We start from the raw sequence: 19,963 nt of genomic DNA, 5'->3' as shown, positions 1-19,963 counted from the left end.
CAATATTAATCAGAATGCCTTGTTTCAACTAGTAGGCCTGCATAGAACATATTTGAAAAAAAAAAGGGTTGTCTTCCTCTTTGAGCTCTCGATCAGTTTACCGCAGTAACAGACTCTGAACCTAGCCTGGTCGGGACCAGATGTATCTCAATGAACCTTGAGTTTCGTAGCATCGTAGTTCAACTAACATCTGTCATTCTACGCGCTGTCAAGATCATATATGATGCTGCATACTGCATGATTACCAATGTGGAGGCCAAGTGGCCTGGGTCTGTTAATGACTTGATGACGCGAGTCGGACCCGAGCAACAGATTGCAACGTGGTAAGCGGCCTAAAGATTTGCACAGTATAATTCACTTGTCTCCCTCCTTTACCTCATTCATTTTCAGACCCACTTTTCCCCTAACGTTTGAAAAATTAAAAAAAATATATAAATTCCTGGTATTGAATGGCTGGACTGTGAAAAGACAAATAAATTTGTCAATGGTTTAATGTATTCATCCATTATACACTACAGCAGAGTTTGATGGCCTTCTGCTAGGTGACAGGGGTTACTCATGCCAGCCTAGGTTAATGACCCCTTGGTTAATGACCCCCCAGATATTAGAGAGCTACACCCTGACCTGCAAATTGAAGACCCCGATGACAACCCCATCCATCCGCCAGCCATGCTGGACGGCAGAGCAGTCAGGGACACCATATGACATAATCACTTTAGAGTTTAAATTACCACCATCATCACCACAATCACCACAGCAGTCAAATAAAGACAGAATACGCATTTCATTTGGTCTTCTTTATTTCCTACAAATACAAAAGCTAGTTGAGTTTATGTTCCAATAGTGAACATGATTCACATAATTCATCTGTGACCATGCACTCACCTCTAACTTGTGCTCCAGTATTTGAATTTCCAGATCTGCCATCCTAATCCGCCGGTCCAAGTATAGTAGTTCTTTGTCCGATTTTTTTATTTTTTTTAACAGGTGAATCTTGTAAACGTCTTTTACAGGTAACTGGAAATACATAAGGAGGGCGTTCAATTATGCAGTTCCACATAAATTTCACAGAATGAACCTCTGTTGTTTACTGAACATCGACTGTATCTCACTGTGTCAATCTGTGCGGTGGAAATCGAGGGACCCTCCTGCTGCTGCCCAGCCATGCTCTGTTGAAAAGGATGAGAATGTGTTCATACTTAAGTGTGGGCTAAATGCCACACTCCTTATTCCACCAGAACGGTAAGAAATGTGAATTGGAAGAGAACTATCAGTAACATAAAAATGTTATCATATTACCTCCTCAGGCCTTTCTGTATCCCACTCTGTAAAGGCAGCAGATACCTTTTCCTCATCCTCTTCATCCTAGATGAGTGATATGTTTAAGTAGGCCCTATAATTAAAGTGGAAGTCAACCCAAACCTTTTTTTTTCAAGAATATGTTCTATGCAGGCCCACAAGTTGAAAAAAGTCACTGATCAATATTGTCAGGGGCGCACATAACTGGTACGCATGCGCAACAGAAATCACTGATGCGTACCATCATTTGCGTCACGACGCGCATTTGCGTACTTGTACACACTAGTGGTGCACAGTGCAACGAATCATCTTTGATTGGTAAGGATCAAGCATCGGCTCAGGATGGGGACGATCCGCAGAATGGCTGGTGAAAAAAACTGTGTGCATTCACAATTGATTAGTCTGCATTCAGCAGAGGAAGTTGAATACCAAAGATCATGTAAGTTGCATGTACAAGAGCGTTTTGCAAACATACTCAACGAACACACCGCCTCCACAAAGGCTAACTTCAAAATAAAGCTTACCAAATAATACATTGAGTTATTAATGCCAATGCAATAGCCTTAGTGAACTTTTACTTTGAAGTTGGTGGTGTAACGGCTAACTTGACTTCCGTTTCGTAACTGAATTTTCAATTATCATAATTAGAAAAAATTATAATGAAAAAGGAAAAAAACTTTTAGTCAGGTCAGTTTTGACTGATCAATACATATTTTTGCTTTTATTACACATGCCCTGTCTGTGTGTTTCTTTCTATCTATCTATCTATCTATCTATCTATCTATCTATCTATCTATCTATCTATCTATCTATCTATCTATCCATCTATCTATCTATCTTGTTAGACCAATTATCAATTATATGTTATGCATCACTATTATTTGTGTGTAAATGGCAAATGAACTGTCACTTGTATAGCGCTTTTCTACCTTTGGTACTCAAAGCGCTTCACACTGTACCTCATCTACCTCCTGATGACGCAGCATCAGGAGCAACTGGGGGTTCAGTATCTTGCTCAAGGATACTTCAACAATGGCCGGGGATTGAACCCACAACCTGCCGGTTGGGAAAGGACCACTCTACCACTGAGCCATGCCGCCCCCAGTGTGTAAATTCATTTGAGAATAATGATAATTTCATTTGTGATTAACAGTCTGTGATTATTTATTTACTGGACAAAATATCAGTTCCAATATCTATATTTTTAAAAAAAATTTTATTGATACAAATATTGATCAAAGGTAGTGATGTCCCACCACACCATAGAGTCGAAACACTTAATATTATAGAGCACACTATATAGTTAAATATGCTCATAAGTTAACTTTACCAGCTAGAGTATGGCAGCAAATTTTACATTTTCCTTTTAAGGTCTTGAAATCATTATTAAATAAATTAATGCCCGATTTTTTTTAAAGTAACTTAAACTTGAGTAACACATGACTCTACAAATAGAGTAATATTGTAAAGAAACGTATTACTTTCACATGCAAGTAACTAGTAATATGTAATATATTACATTTTGGAAGGTACCTGCCCAACACTGGTCATTTGTCAGAGATGGCCACTGTAACCTTTTTTGCCGGTCTGTCCTCCGTTCGCGACCTGAGTACCCTTGCGTCCTCATCCCTCCGTCCTTATTCATCAAAATAATCATCCTCCAACCACGTCCGTCCTCGTCCTTTTAAAGCGCTTCCGTCCTTACATTCCGTCTGTTGCTTAACTCATGTTCCACAAAGACAATATTAATCAGAATGACTTGTTTCAAGTAGTGGGCCGGCATAGAACATATTCTTGGGAAAAAATGTTTTGGTTGTCTTCCCCTTTAAACTACCATTTGGTAAAGTTTTTGGAGTATTGCCTACTTACCTTTATAAGGTATGTTGTGGCATGTGGGGGCTCCACCAAACGGATAGCACCATCAGAATCTGTTGGGACAAAATGAAAACGACGAAATGAAATGAAATTGACGTAAAGGTGAATATATAGCCTATTTGTATAGGCTCAGTAAAAATATGTAGGCCTAGGCATATTACATTTTATATAGGCACTTGTGTCATGGGGATTGAGCTCAGAAGATGAACTTCCTACAAGGATTCCCTCAGCCACTGGCCTTCCTAGATTCTGACTTAGGGCCAGCTCCTCAGCCTCTGTTTGAGGTGGTGGTGCTGGGCCATCACCTGTTCTGCGGGCATCTGCTTTCTTTCTGTTGGCTGAGCATAAGTCTGTGTTAAATTAAACAGGCTTCATTTTTTAACAGAACATGAGAAAGATGGGAAGACATTTATCTGGGTGAAAACAGCATTAGATCAGGGATAAAACAACTGCACAGTTAAAGTGTATGGGACACGGTTTTACCTTTTATAATATGTTGTACTGACAATTCCGAATATCCAGGCATTTCTGGTAATACCCATGATGCAAAGCGCCTTAGTCGGTGAAAACAACCCACCGTATTGTATTGCTTTTGCTTGTGACTAGCATATAAAGCTCACAGGAAATCATGCCAGAAGTTGTTGTGCAGTTGCATGTTTGGGAACTAAATTACCATTCCGTATGACTGTCGACCGTGAAGGTCGGAGAAGGTGGGTAAGCGGAGTGAAGAGAGTGGAAATGGACGGTTCAGAATGGAAGCTCACCAAGACCGCAGTGCTTTGTGATGAGCACTTAAGTGGTAAGACTCACTCAGAACGGGAATGGTTCTCGAGTGTGGCAAAATGTATTATTTTCTTTACTACATATTTTAGGCTTTAACCAGCTTGCATCATTATCTATATAAATGGAGTAAAAAAACAATAACAACAAAACACCGCTCTCATGACGTTTACATTACCGCTTTTCTTGGCCAGGAGGGCAAACACAAGGGTAGACTAAAGGAAACAAGAAACGGAACTCTAATCATCCAAATCTCTGAAATCGGCCATGCTAACTCAACCTGAGACCAAACCACCACAGCTCCGTGTTAGGCTAAACTGAATTTACCTGCAAACATGCCATATGCTAGTCTTTTGACACACTGTCATTTTCTATGTAACCAACAGTTATCACATAATTAGCATAATGTGCCAGGTTTAGATTTCCCCAGAAATGTAAATTGAATACATATATGGTTTTAATTCTTTTATTTTTATTACAAATGGTTTTAACCCATTAAGGCCTAAAGCACCTTCCTCAACAGCTCCCCAAAACCTAAGGTCGCCTTTGGAATTACCCTTGAAAACCTGAAGTTCTCCCAGAAATTCAACTCCCTCCCTGTTAATCTCAGCCCTTGTAGCAGACAGAAACATAATTCCAAAGGAATTAAAGATCTTAGACATGTGGCTTTCACACAGGCAGAATTTATTATTTACTGTTTCAATCGAAGATGTAAAAATAACGTGTCAGTGCAAGAGAAGCACTATTTTATTTATTTTTTTAAATCAAGTGGTAATTACCATCCTCTATTCTGTTACAAAGACGTCAATATCGTAATTGTCTACAAACCATATCATATCACGTTCGACTGGTTCAACTGGTCGTGCACGTCGTCTATATATATCACTGCCGTTACTTACTTTAATCAGAGCTCCAGGCGATCGACAGTGTCCGCCACTAGCCTACCTATGGCTCGAAAAAATTCCGCGACATCCTCCGCAGTCTCGCGACACCGTCACGTGTATATTCTGATGCATTCAATTGGCTAAAAGACGGAGAATTGGGTTAAAAAAGGACAGTGACGTATTCGCTCGGTTTGAAAGGTAGAAAGACGCAACAGCGCTCCCGGCTCTAGTGGTAGGAATGCGGTTATGCGCTCCCGTCCTTAATGGGTTAAATGAGGCTCTGGCCATAGATACGACACACTTTCACAGCAAGATGATGTCTCTCTGCCTTCACTTTTGAAAGTTCAGTAGTTACCAAATTAAATACTTGAATTGGAAATGCATAACAATGATAAAAAAATGAATAAAAATAATCTGTTCTCGAATAATATTGAGCCTTATTAATTTATATTCAATTGCTTTCTGTTTTCAGTGAGACCCATCCTGACCTGACCTCATTCCCTCCATCTTCAAGTCAAAACTTCGGGGATTTAGTGCTGCCGAACAGAGACACATTTTCATTCCTATACAATACAATATAATACAATTTTATTTATATAAACCAACTGCGTCCAAAAAGAGGTTACATCAAGACAGCCTTCAGACACCGAGAGCAGTACAAGACAACCTTCACATACCTTTTTATGAACCAAAGTGACATCATTCCGGATCAAGAGTAAAATAATGTTGATGTAAAATTGAATTTCTCAATCAATAGTGTCTATCCTTGCGTTTAGTTCATTTATTGTATTATTAGAGGCATCCTGATCTATTGAAAATACATTTTATGACTTCCTTGAAATAAAACTGACAATTCAAAACACATTATTTACATAACATGGTGCAACATGAGATAATAAATGGAAACAAACTTGAACAATAAGCAACAATATTTAGATGATTCAAAAAGTGAAAAGTGCTATATGAGAAAAGATGGATTGATTCTGAAGATAATTAGTTAATAGCTTTTCATGTTGTCATTTGTGATCAAACATGTGTACTTTAGGGGGGCTTGTTGACTGTGATTTTACACTGGTATGTAGCAAAGTGTATCTGGTCTGTAGGATGTGATGAGATAAGAAGTAGTCCACCCATCCATATTGGAAGTACTGTACAGGTAAGCTTCCGGACTCTTCTTGTTTTTCATGCTTTCCTTGGTGAACACTCTTGAAAAACGATATATAATGTAGATCTACTAATGTTGTCAAAAGGCTCTACAGATTGGTTAATGTTACACACTAAATAAATGATTTAGTTTTTTCTCTACAATTAAAACAAATTAAAAAAACTATAATTTTGTCAGAATTACAGATACTGTATACTGAGTAGTACTGATTAGAATATATATATAATGCCGTCCTGTGAAAAAAAACGTAACTCCAATTTTGGAAATGTTTTTAATTTTCACATTAATGCGATGTCTGAAACGCAGAAACACCATTCATGTAAAAATAAGAAAAATGAAAAAAATTAGAGTGTTCTTCACAGGACAGCGATGATATGCAAATCTGAATGAATTATGTGTATTATGTTTATTGTAATTGATCTCTAAAAAACGTTATAAATATGAATTTAAAAAACTACCTGATGTGTCAATGACTTATAGATTTGTTGGCTCCCATAGTCCCCAATCAGCGATTTAGTTGGATCGTTACTCTAAGTGCCTCTCGGCTGTTAGTAGGGACATTCATTTAACGTTAAACCAGTTTCTGTTAAAATCGCACGTTTGCCTCTGCAGGCAGATATAGTAGTCAAGCAACATTTCATCGCATTTTGAAATCAAAATAATCCTTACAAATCAAATACGACCCAAAGTTCAATGCTTTTCAATGAGGGGAGATTTTATTTTCACCGACTTGACCGCGCCATCTTTATTTGTGACGTCATTTTGACGTAATAGTCGGAATTGTCAATCAAACAATAAAATACCCATGTCGCAATGAATTTGCAATGAATCGATTTGATACATATTAATCGAGTGTTTCTTTGATTTAGCATTGCTTTGAAAATCTTCCGGTCGGGGCGAAATCGTGAAGAAGACGGAAATGGCGTCATCATCGAGCCACATCTCTCGCTGTCTTTTTTTTAAAAAAAAATTAGTTTTATTGAATCAATTAACAAACAATATAACAATATCACATATTCAGTTAAAAAAATTCTGCCATCAATAATGAGAAATTATATGGTATCAGGAAATTCAATTAATAGATACATTGTGATATCACTGTTAAATAAAATAGTCCAAACAAAGAGAAAGACAATAAATGTAAAAAATAAAGCACAGTACAACAGGAAAACTATCTCTGCATATTTAAAACTAAGGCTTTATAGGAAAAAGGCGTTCAAAAATGTCAATATCTTATTGCTTTTCTTATTGTTCATTAATTTGCTAGAGTTAAATTTCATCTCCAACAGGAAAGGCACAAATCTGGGAGGGGATTTTGCAAATTTATGTTTGTGAATAAAAAATTTCGCATAAAGAATGATAAAATTAATTAAATATGAAAAATTGTTATCACTTGGGTTACTATAATAGCAAATAACATCCTTCAGGTTAAGAATGTGGGGGGGGGTCGAGCCACGTCTCAGACTTGCTGGCTGTGAAGTGTACTCGTCGTAGTTTTCTTTCTGATTCATTTAGTTTCTCTTTCAATTGAACAATAAAAATGAGCAACCAATACATGTACTTACTGACAGCTTGTCGTTGCCATCATCAGGGTCTGAAGACGACGCCGCTGGACCAGTGACGTCATGCACACACTGGGTCAAACGGCCAGTGGGCGGACCCAGCTCACGAAAATATTGCGTTTTCTGCATCTTTTTTTAGGCCTTTTCATTGCGTTTTTACCGAAGTAATCATTGCAATCTCATCATTTGTACTTGCACGCCTTAAAAAAAAAGTTTTGGGATAACTTTTTCGTGTTCCCACTTTAAACAGCAACTTAATGTTTACAATCTAAAACGTGATCAAAATGAGGTACCCGCGTGATATTATGCCGAGGTCTTACCTGTTTGAACAATGTTTTTATATTTCATCTTCAGCTGTTGCCAAGTGCGCTTCTCCCCCACGAGATTGCTCCTAAATGAAATAAATTAACAGACTTCCATCCAAGCACTCCCTCCCTGTTATATTATTCTGATTGCAAAGGACTGAGACTTACGCATTGACCCGAGCGGCAATGTTCTCCCACGCCGTCTCCCTCTCTTTGGAAGCTGCAGCGGTGTTGCATTTCTTCCTCAGGATGTGTTCATATTCGCTGTAAGAACGCATTAATACTTCAAGTTCCGCTGGTGTGAAGAACGCAGCCCTCCTCTTCCCCGTAGCCATGGGGTCCGTTTCACAAAGCAGGTTTGAGCCTGCTAACCCTGAAATGAAGGGAACTCTGAGTTTTCCGTTTCAAAAAGGGAGGTAACTCAAACCAGAGAGAGAGGGGTAACTGTAGCCGGTTTCAGAGAGAGAGGTAACTTGAGCTCTCGGTCAGTTACCGCAGTAACAGACTATGAACCTAATCTGGTCGGGAACAGGTTTATCTCAATGAAACTCGAGTTTCTCTCTGTCTCCGCCCTCTTTCAGAGCCACACACACTCCATTTCCTCATTCATTCTGTTCGCAGGCGAGTTTTGCCTTAGACTTGTTCTGCCGTCTGTCATAAAATAAATAAATAAACAAATAAATAAATAAATAAATAAATAAATCGGATAGTAGATGAGAAGTCAGGGACAGTATCGCTGAAAAAAGTTTCTGTTGAATTTACTCAATTTTATTTGTTGAAGGATTGCACAAAATATAATCATTTGGATCCAGATAATTTTTTTAAGTAGACTATACATCTGCTGAAATATAGGATCCGTGATGTGATCTGTTCAGATACTCCATAGTAGTTTGGCCCGGACACCCCTTTTCATTTGGTATGGTCCACTGCCCCTGACATGTTGGATGGGCAGTCGCGGCAACACGGTGAGTTCCGTGAATGCCTACGTGAAGGAATAAAGCCAACAGTATTGAACCTCGTCGTAGCAGAACTCTCTTTGTTATGGACTATATGCATGCAGCACACCGAAGCTTCCGGTGCAGGGTAGCGGGCTGTTTATATGATGCAACTGTAACCCAAGTCCATAACAGGGACAGGGACCGCTGCTTTGTTTAACACTAGGACTACCCGAATTCTAAAATTACTTAGATCTCTTAGAGCCCTCCTTTTTCTTTGATAGGAAGTTTAAAATGTTTAATGTATGTGTAAAAAACCTTAATGTAAGCAAACTACGACCGATCACCACCAAATACTGTGGCGATTGCTTTGATATTTTCAGAGATTTAAGTGGGCCTAAGTGGATATGTGCACGGGAATTTGGGTAGCAATTGGTTGTAATTTTCTAACATTAAGCCACATTAAGGTTTTTGGTATTAAGGGTTTTAGTCCTTGTCATTATGACGGTTTGTGCTTTGGCAAAGACGTCATCGCCTGAAATGATTATTACTCGTTGCTTGAGTATCTGTTAAAGGTATTTATTAATTAAAATTCTGCTTGAGTATCTTGAAATATATAATATATATAATAAATGATATACTATATCCCCCTGTGAGTCCGTCTGTTACAGGTGGTATTGCATTACCACCGTGTGGAGGTTGAGTGTCACTGCACTTTGTTTTATTGACGTTCCCTGACAGAGCTTTAGACCCAACCTTATCAACATTTGAAACAGATGTAATGCTTCCTCTATTGTATAACAGATTGACCAAGGTGACTTTTCTAAAAAATCTATGCTATCGCTTAAAAGTGGTTGCTATGGAAACCCAGAGCAAGAATAAGACACTCATAAATATTTTTATAGTTTGTAATACAATAAAATGGCAGCATGAGAATAATATTTATACTGACACAGGAAAAGTTGAAAGGCCAGGAACATTGTTAATCCATGCAAACAGAGTAACATTAACAACACATCAAAAGCTCAAGAGCTGTCAAAATTAAGACTGATTTCTAATTGAACAAATGGCACGCTTCTGTGGTTGGCGGCTGCATTATTACATCAGCAGGGAAAAAAATGCAGAGAACAGACTTCGGTGCTATCTCACTACAAATCAATTCCTGCGCATGTTAACAACCCACTGCTTCAGGTTCAAAGCGGAGTAACACACATAGCAGTGATAGCTCGATGTACTGTCCTCTCACCTCTTCTTCAAAAATACGGGCAACCACACGCATAAAAACAATCTCGAAAAATACCCCAAAACGTTGACAATTGTTAGAAATTCTCTGAAGTAAAACAGCTTCAAAACAATGGTGCTGGGCATGACCGGAAAGGGCAATGCCTCTTGAGATTTTACCCGAAATACGTCACACCCACTACGTGCATATAGTCCATTCCCATAACACGACATGCTGTCAGAAAAGGCTACGGGTGAGTGTCCAGACTTAAGTTTATAAAGTATAGTGTTGAATAGAAACGTGTGAACGTGATGGACGGAGAGCAAGATGAGCCATGGAGCGGCCACATTGCTTCTGTGTCGGGGATACAGGCGGCAGCTGTGCCAGGGCCGGGTGCGTCTTTTCAGCATTCAACCGCCGGAGCAGTTTGGGACTTCAGCAAACCCCAGGACTGGGAGAGATGGATTAGAAGGTTCGAGAGGTTTCTGCAGGCCAGCAACCTTCACAGGAAAATCAAGTGAACACTTTAATATACTGTATGGGCGACGAGGCGGACGGCATTTTGAAAGTACTGAACCTGTCTTACGTACGTCTTCAATGTTTCAAAGAAGGTGATATACTAGAGGGCACTCTTTAATATGAGGAAGCAAGGGGAAAATTAAAGAGTGGATTTATTTGTGACTTCTTTGTACACACTGTGAGTGTGGCGCTCTGCATAACGAACTGATTAGGGGCAGGACTAGTTGATACAAAATTGAACGTATGCAGATGGATAAAGACCTAACGTGAGACAAAGCAATCAGCATGGCAAGGCAAAGTGAAGAAATAAAACATCAGCAAACAAGTCTGTTCAGATTCAGAGGCAAGCAGCAGTATCACAAAAAGACAAAGGCTCAGAAAGAGACGGGCAGTCATGCTACTGCACAGAAAAACAAGCAGTGCCACAAATGTGGAAAAAGTCCCATCACACCATCCTAGGCAATGTCCTGCTAATGATGCCACGTCATGGCCGTGAGGAAAAAAGGACACTACAAACGAGTGACGGAAGTCTGTTTCTAGGTACAGTGACAGCAGGGAAAGACCCATGGACTGTTAATATCAAACTGAAAAACAAAAACGTCCAGTTCAAAATTGACACCGGCATAGATGTAACTGTAATTCTGGACTATGTATTCGATGTAGTGTACACCAGCAACAAACCCCTCCCTGCACAAAGCACCTAGGCCCCTGCTGGGTCCAGGTGGCATCCCGCTGGATATGCTGGGCGCCACATACATTCTGCTGCGGAGGGGAGTAAGAGAGACTGTAGATGAATTGTTTGTGATCAGGAGCCCGCACACAGCTCTGCTCGGTAGGTCAGCCAGCGTGAAGTTGGGCCTAGTAACTGGCCTGGACAGCATTAACATACAAACCCTGAAGGACTGCTATCCAAAGCTATGCAGCAGTCTGGGCATGGTGGAGCAGCCTTACACCATCAAGCTAACGCCAGATGCAAAGCCATATTCTCTTAAGACTCCACAAAGGATTCCCCTTCCCTTACCCTTAATGCCTAAAGTAAAGAAGTAGCTGGAGCGCATGGAGAGGACTGGGGGTAGGGTGGAGGAGCCCACGGATTGGTGCTTGGACACGGTAGTGGTGTCTAAAAAGAATACTCATCCACGTATATGTGTCGACCTAACCAAGTTAAGTAAGTCAGTGCAGAGAGAAAAGTACAACCTCCTGTAGGTTGAGCAGACCCTGGGCTCACTAGATGGAGCCAAGATCTTCAGCAAGCTCAACGCTAACAGGGCTCTGGCAAATTCCGTTGGCCGAGGAGACAACAAAGCTGACTACCTTTAACACGCCCTTCGGGAGGTTTTACCTCCAACTGCCATTTGGAATTGTCTCTGCACCGGAGAGAATGGTCACACAGGTCATGGAAGGCCTGGAAGGAGTCGTGTGTCATATGGATGACCTGCTTGTCTAGGGGACCACACAGGAGGAGCATGATTCTCGAGAAGTGTGACATCTCGGCAAACGAAGTGAAATTCTTGGACCACATCATCTCGGACAAGGGAGTGAAGTCAGATCCGGCCAAAATGTCAGCTGTCCTGAGCTGACTAACGTCAGTGAGTTGCACAGTTTCCTAGGCATGGTGAACCAGCTGGGAAAGTTTGTGCCAGCCGCAGCTAGCAGAGAAGGACAAAGCCTTCAGGGACCTGCTTTCGAAGAACTACTGGGTCTGGAAAGCTGACCAAGTCCAAGCTTTCACTAGACAACGAGGAGCTCTCTTCCACACTTGTGCTGGCGCTACATGACCCGAACAAGGAGACTATGGTGTCGGCGGACACGTCTTCCTTTGGGTTGGGAGCAGTGCTTCTGTAAAAGCGGAGTGATGAATGGAGGCCTGTAGCATATGCATCGCGTTCTCTGACAGCTGTGGAACAGAGGTACGCACAGGTCGAAAAGGAGGCCCTTGCACTCACTTGGGTATGTGAACGCTTCAGAGTAGGGCTGCTCGATAAAGCGATTTTGAACCGAAACCAAATTTTCTGGATAAAACGATGTTAAAAACGGTCAAATCGGCACGTTCGATTTTTTTTATTTTTGGCGAATCTAAGCCACCGTAGTTTCCTCTGCATTTCCGCTTCCTCCCACGAGCTTGCAGTCCGGAAAAACTACAACAACACCGGCGCTACCGGCGATTCTGCTATTTGCAGAATCACTTGCTATTTGCCCAAGTGAGTGTTTAGTTAATAAATCGGGCAAATATAGACCTGTAGTTTAGTGTGTGCCCCGCATGTTCTGTGTGTATTAAATTAAATTGACTGGCATTTTGAGTTCAAAGAAAGAAAAATTAAGATTAAATAAAAGACATTCAAAATACTTCATTTTTCATTCATTTTTATTTTACAAAGAAATCGTAATTGTAAAATCAGGTTAGAGAGAAAATAATCATGATTTTCTTGTTAGGCACTTCCTACTAGGATAGCACTTTGTGTTGGAGATTGATCACAAGCTTCTGCTGAGTCGCCTAGGGGCTCAAGCCTTGGAGGTTCTGCCCCCATGCATACAGCGGTTCAGGATGAGGCTCATGGGATACCCATAAGAAATGTCTCATGTTGGTAGAAAGAACCAGTGGACAGCCGACACTCTGTCGCGTAATCCAGTACGTACGGAAACAACACGTGCAGACAATGAGTTCATGGAGAGCACAAATATCTATGTAGACAGCATCATGGAAAAAATTCGGTCCACTACATGGACACACTGAGGGAGAACCTTAAGGTAGTGTGTGCTCTGCCATCATGAAACTGTGCCAAGATGGGTGGACTGAGGACAGTTCCTGCAGCGGTGTCCTGAAGCTATACGGGGCAGAACGTGCCTTCCTCACTGTCCACGATGGTCTCCTGTTAAAGGGGACAAGACTAGTTGTTCCGACAGCTATGCGGTACGACGTCCTAGCTAAACTTCATGAGCTAGACAAAGTGTATCGTGGCCTGACCTAAGTCATTAACTCAACAAACTGGTCCAGAAACGTAGAACGTGCATTAAGGAGCACTAGCAGTCCTAAGTTCCCACAGAACAAGGGTGAGGCTGAGCGCGCAGTTCAGACTGTTAAAGGCCTCCTCAGGAAGACTGAGGATCCCTACCTCGCCTTGCTGGCTTACCGGTCGATTTCTCTCCAGAACGGCTTCAGTCCAGCAGAACTGCTGATGGGTCGTAGACTCCCGACCACTGTCCCTACCTTCCCATCGCTGCTGCGTCTCTTCCTCCCAGTGTGTCTGTCAGCCTAAAGGAGAAGGAGATGGGACTGGCGGAACAGAAACGTTTCACAGGCACCACCAGACACATTTTCTTGGCAAGCTTGCACCTGGACAAGAGGTGTGGGTGATGTGGGATGTGAATAGGGGATGTGGTGATTTGGATAAAAAGGAGTCTGTTTGATTTTGTAACAGTTTGTATGATTAAAAGGTAACATGTTCGATGGACGGGCGCTGCGACACGGTGAGTTCCGTGAATACCTACGTGAAGGAATAAAGCCTGGTATTGGACCTCGTCGGAGCAGAATTCTCTTTGTTATTCCCATAACACGACAGGATCCAGATGATTTTATTTTGTGCAACCACTTGTCGAATTAAAAGTGAGTAAATTCAATATACCATTTTTTCAGTGTAGGTGGAGACAAACATGGCATGTACTTTTGATAATAATCCCCATGGATGAAAGTGCAGCATTACTACACTGAAAAAAAAATGCTGTGCATCATTTACTCAATTTTATTTTGTCAAGTGGTTGCACGAAATAAAATCGAAATCCAGATCCAGATTTTTTTAAGCAGACTATACAACTACTTAAAAAAATGTATCTGGATACAAATGACTTTATTTTGTGCAACCACTTGACAAAATAAAATGGATTAAATTCACCCATCAGTGTGTAAAAATCAGCATTATCTCAGGGATAAATCAACTGCACAGTTAAACGGCCACTTAATATTTACTATACAATGTAAAACATGATCAAAATGGGTTACCCCCATGAGATTATACCGAGGTCTTAACTGTTTGAACAATGTTTCTATAATTCACCTTGAGATATTGCCAAGTGCGCTTCTCCCCCGTGAGATTGCACCTAAATAAAATAAAATAGGCTTCCATTCAAGCAGTTTTCCTCTCTTATATTATTGTGATTGCAAAGGACTACATTGAAACGTACACAGCGGCAATGTTCTCCCACGCCGTCCCCCTTTGTTAGCAGCTGCAGCGGTGTGGCAGTTAATATTCCTCAAAATGTGTTCAAACTCGCCCTATGAACGCATTAATATGTCAAGTTCAAGTGGGGTGAAAAACGCCGCCCTCTTCCCCCGTTACCATGGTGACTCATCGAATCGTGTTCCATTGATGCTGTCTTTTCATAGTTGTGATGGACGCACTTAACTCCAGGTGAAGGCACTCCCAGTTTATTAAACAGATTCAAATCAGCTGTTCTGGAACCAGAAACTCAGAGTTTCCTATCTCGGAGTAGATCAATTCAGACTTCCGGATTAGTCTCAGAGTTTGTTGAGCCTGCTTTGTGAACCTTTTGTTTTTCTTAGAACTTGCATTAAAAGGTGCCCAATTTAACTCTGTTTCAAGTAATCCAATTGACTTTACACCTTTTACATTAATTATATTAGCTAAGAAGTTATTGTTTGTGTGACACTAATCACTGTTAGGGTTTAATAAAATAAAATGCAAAACATAGACTCAAAATACAAGCAGTAAAAAGCAGCGAATAAACTGCAAAGAAATAAGAGTCACCATTGTGGTTTTTAGATATGATTTTAATCAACTTAATGCCATCAATTTCCGTATGTAAAATGGTGGTCATTCTGATTGGCTGTTCGCAATCAAAATACAAATTGTCTGCCTCATAGCCAGCCGGTGGCCGATGACGCACGCGGCGACAGCTTCAATCAGACAAACTACAATAGGCGCTCAATATGTCTTAGTTTTTATTTAGGACCCCTGGCATTTTTTGTTTACCTATTTAAATTTTTATTTACTTATTTATTTTTTTACTTTGTTAAATCTGCTGTCTATTCTATTTTATTTGTCTTCTGTGTGAAGTTATGTCCAAGTTGTTAATTAAAAATGGTTTATTACGTTTATTACGAACAAAATTAAAGCGATTATTATAAAAGGATATATACATTTATTTTACCCAACCAATTTATACTTGTTAATTAAATCATTATTATTGATTTAAAAAAAGAAAAATACAATAGGCGCCATTAATAGTCTGAGCGCTTGTTTCGAGAGGTTCTACTAATTTTTTTTTCAATTCACCTCGAACCTTTGTCTCCATGTAGTAGAGAATTACAAACTGAACTTTGAATTATTATATATGATATGTATATAGGGGGCAACATGGTGGTCGACTGGTTAGCATGTCCGCCTCACAGTTCAGAGGTCGTGGGTTCGATCCCGGCCTCCCTGTGTGGAGTTTGCATGTTCTCCCCGTGCCTGCGTGGGTTTCCTCCGGGTACTCCGGTTTCCTCCCACATTCCAAAAACATGAATGGTAAATTGATTGGACTCTCTGGATTGCCCCTAGGTGTGATTGTGAGTGCGGATGTTTGTCTCTGTGTGCCCTGCGATTGGCTGGCAACCAATTCAGGGCGTCCCCCGCCTACTGCCCCAAGACAGCTGGGATAGGCTCCAGCACGCCCGCGACCCTTGTTGCCATAAGCGGTATGGATAATGAATGAATGAATGAATGTATATAGGGCGGCACGGTGGTCGACTGGTTAGCACGTCCGCCTCACAGCTCAGAGGTCATGGGTTCGATCCCGGCTCCGGCCTCCCTGTGTGGAGCCTGCATGTTCTCCCCGTGCCTGTGTGGGTTTTCTCCAGGTACTCCGGTTTCCTCCCACATTCCAAAAACATGCATGGTAAGTTGATTGGACACTCTAAATTTGCCCGTGAATGTTTGTTTTTCTCTGTGAAACATTTAATATTATAGACCACACTATATAGTTAAATATGCTCATAACAAATTAACTTTACCAGCTAAAGTATTATTATTAAATAATAATAATAAATAAGCATTATTAAATAAATGAATCCCTGGTTAAAAAAAAAGAAGTAAAATAACAAACTGGAGTAACGCATTACTCTACAAATACAGTAATATTGTAAAGAAACTTATTACTTTCACATGCAAGTAACTAGTAATATGTAATATATATTACATTTTGGAAGTAACTTACCCAACATTGGTCACTATTCAACACCTGATTAGCTGCTTCTGAACTAATATAGCTATAATTTCAGAAGTGAGGTGTAAGCATGGAAAGAGTATAGAAGTAGTAAGGCTCTATATACTCCCGCAGGCGACGTCTGTGAACACGTCACTGCGGCAATGTCGCACGCAGTTTGCCTATATACTCTCGTGCAACCCACACACATTGTTTTGAAAATGTGTTTCAGTTGCACTCCCAAGTTGGGGAGCATCGCTACGGCTGATACTGACGAGGACACTGCAGGGCGGAATTTCCTCTGCCTTTTATGGTCAATTCCGGTCGGTGTTTTTACTACCAAGCAACGATCAAAACGACTGACAACAATGGATATCTTGCCTGCTACAACAAAGGGACCTTGATGACTTGACGATGCATTTAATTGTATTGCGAAATCAATCAGGAAGGTGGCGGCGAATGTGGTACGTGCGTGTGAAGGCTTCTTTACACACACATAACATAACACCAGAGTTGGGTTCCGTCCCGAACGGACGGCCATTTTGTGGACAGTCGGACGGAGGAGGAGAACTCTTTTAAAAAGGATGGATTAAGCGACTGATGTACAAAGAAGCACCCGCTTTAGCCAAAAGTAATTATTTCTCCAGAATAATTGTTCAAAATAAAAACAATCCTAAATATCTATTTGATACAGTGGCAATGCTAACGCAACAGCAGGCGACCTCCAATAGCTCCTCCCATTCAGGTCATGATTTCATGCAATTCTTTATGCAGAAGATTGAGCGCATTCGGGACAAGATTAAGGACACAGTTCCTAAAACCCTGTTGAATTCCGCGAAGACTGGTGTTTGCAGGGGTATTATGGCTGATAATTGTCTGACAACCCTATTTCATTTTAAAATAGTATCTCTTGAAAGCCTAGCAAAATTTGTTGGTGCGGCAAAACGGACAACTTGTATGCTCGCCCCGCTTCCTGGCAAACTCATCAAAGAATTGTTTACAACCCTAGGACCCTCCGTCTTAAATATCATTAGTTTATCACTCACCTCGGGCACTGTACCAGCAGCTGTTAAGACTGCTGTTATTCGACCTCTGCTTAAGCGGCCAAACCTTGATCCGGAGAACCTCAGTAATTATAGGCCGGATTCAAATCTCCCGTTTATTGCGAAAATCCTTGAAAAAGTTGTAACTTAGTGACTATATGGCCACTAATAATCGATTTGAAACTCTTCAGTCAGGATTTAAAGCCCATCACTCAACTGAGACGGCTCTTGCTAAAGTGACCAATGATCTTCTCCTAGCTATGGACTCCGACACCTCATCAATACTGTTACTCGATCTTAGTGCTGCTTTTGACTCCGTCGATCATAACATACTATTAGAACGCCTTGAAGCGTGTGTCGGTATCTCGGCACTTTCTTGGTTTAATTCTTACCTCTCAGAGAGGACGCACAGTATAATTCATGGCAATACGACTTATGAGTTAAGAAATGTTACATGTGGAGTCCCGCAGGGACCCCTATTTATTATAAAATCTTGGTGTTATATTTGACTCAACTCTGTCTTTCCAAATGCACATTAAGAACATTACTAGAACTGCATTTTTCTGTCGTCGTAATATCGCTAAAATTCGTCCAATTCTATCGAATAGGAATTCAGAAATTTTAATCCATATGTTTATTATGTCTTGCCTCGATTATTGTAACATTTTGCTCTCTGGTCTTCCCATGTCAAGTTTTAAAAGTCTGCAGCTAGTCCAAAAATGCTGCTGCGAGGCTCCTGACAAGGACAACAAAGTTCGACAATATTACTCAGATATTAGTCAATTTGCATTGGCTCCCAGATTTCAAGGTTTTTGCTACATACCTACAAAATATTGCGCGGTTTAGCACCTTCCTATCTCATCGACCTAGTGATACCATATGTTCCGACCTGAAATCTTCTGTCACAAAATGCTGGCCTTTTAATGATCCAGAGAGCCAAAAAAGAAGTCCGCAGGTACTAGAACGTTTTCTATTCGGGCACCAGTGCTTTGGAATGCCTTACCCACGGATATTAGAGGCGCTACCTCAGTAGAAATGTTTAAAAACATGACTAAAGACTTATTTCTACAATTCTGTATTTTGTTGAACTGTTTGTTTTGGCCTCTTTGCTGCCGCTTCTATTCTTTTCTCTGCCGCCTTTTCCCAGGCTTGGGAATTAGGTGATGACAACCAAATCGGAGGTTGCTGTTTCGATCACACAGCAACTAACCGCTACAACATCGGAGGGTGACCACTTCCTCGGAGGCGCTGCTATGGAGATTTCTACACGGACCAACTGGTCAGGGAACCAATTCACCGATGTCATCTTTCTGCAGCACTTCATTTGACTAACTTTCCACATTATTTTTAACTAACACTGTATAGTACAGTATGTGTGTTCAATGTTGCCCACTCGGCATCTATTGCAGCCTGATCATCCTGGAAGGGGGATTCCCCCATCTGTGGTCCCTTCTCAAAGGTTTCCCATTTTTCCCCAGATGGGTTTTCTGAGTTTTTCCTTGCCCTCCTGGGGGTTAAGATCAGGGGATGTTGTTTATATGCTGTCAGCTATGGGCATGTGAAACCCTTTGAGACTTTCCTGTGATTAAGGGCTATAGAAATAATTTTGACTTGACTTTACTTGACCATCCATTATCCAAACCGCTTATCCTCGCGAGGGTCGCGGGTACTTAGCATGCACTGTTCCAAATTGTTACAGTTCTAAGACATTTTGTAGGTTTAAAAAACATTAAAAAAGTCATTTGTTGAGTTTTCAGCATTAGGTCATATGTGCTGAAATCAAAAGCTACTAACAAATCATGTTACATTTTAAGGTACTATTTGGTAGCAGTGTCATAATCATTGCATCCATTGAATTTGTGAGTTTTTGAGAGTTTCTGTTTGAATTTCTTTGCAGGATGTTACAGTAGGTTCCCAGATTTGCTGTTTTGATGTGAACTGTCTCCCTTCGCCTTAGATCTCGTCGTCGTATGCGTGATGCTCCAAAGGTTCTCAACAGGGTTAAGGTTGGGAGGGGGGGCCATACAATGAGTTTCTCCGCTTTTATGCCCATAGCAGTCAGTGATGCAGGGGTATTCTTTTCACTCTGCACAGTAATTCCTAATTCACTGTGTTGCTCTTTGTTCTTTATCCTCAATCTCTTTACCGTAATGGCTAATGCAATGATTACCAA

The 19,963-nt window shown here is 40.8% G+C and overlaps 1 protein-coding gene across 1 annotated transcript; it reads right to left on the bottom strand.

Annotated features, from left to right (window-relative positions):
- Window positions 1-782: 782 nt before the first annotated feature.
- On the bottom strand, window positions 783-8,428 carry LOC147137816 (uncharacterized). Its single transcript, XM_086049655.1, has 8 exons — window positions 8,039-8,428; window positions 7,886-7,956; window positions 3,336-3,512; window positions 3,169-3,227; window positions 1,300-1,365; window positions 1,113-1,169; window positions 886-1,017; window positions 783-805 (listed from the first exon to the last, which is right to left on the bottom strand). Exons 1-8 carry the CDS (start codon window positions 8,203-8,205, stop codon window positions 785-787), a joined length of 750 nt encoding a protein of 249 aa, XP_085905781.1. The 5' UTR covers window positions 8,206-8,428; the 3' UTR covers window positions 783-784.
- Window positions 8,429-19,963: the final 11,535 nt, after the last annotated feature.

Source organism: Filicampus tigris, chromosome 13 (assembly GCF_054856515.1).
Source record: "Filicampus tigris isolate MCC_2025a chromosome 13, RoL_Ftig_1.0, whole genome shotgun sequence".
Lineage (NCBI taxonomy): Eukaryota > Metazoa > Chordata > Actinopteri > Syngnathiformes > Syngnathidae > Filicampus > Filicampus tigris.
This window is presented reverse-complemented; position numbering and strand designations above follow the sequence as displayed.

Excerpts from the sequence above, each read along its gene's own strand:
- LOC147137816 (XM_086049655.1), bottom strand. The coding sequence starts at position 8,205 with ATGGCTACGGGGAAGAGGAGGGCTGCGTTCTTCACACCAGCGGAACTT. Across the intron at positions 3,228-3,335 it reads CACAAGTGCCTATATAAAAT|ATTCTGATGGTGCTATCCGT; the intron begins GTAATATGCCTA and ends TTGTCCCAACAG. Across the intron at positions 1,366-3,168 it reads CCACAACATACCTTATAAAG|GATGAAGAGGATGAGGAAAA; the intron begins GTAAGTAGGCAA and ends TCACTCATCTAG.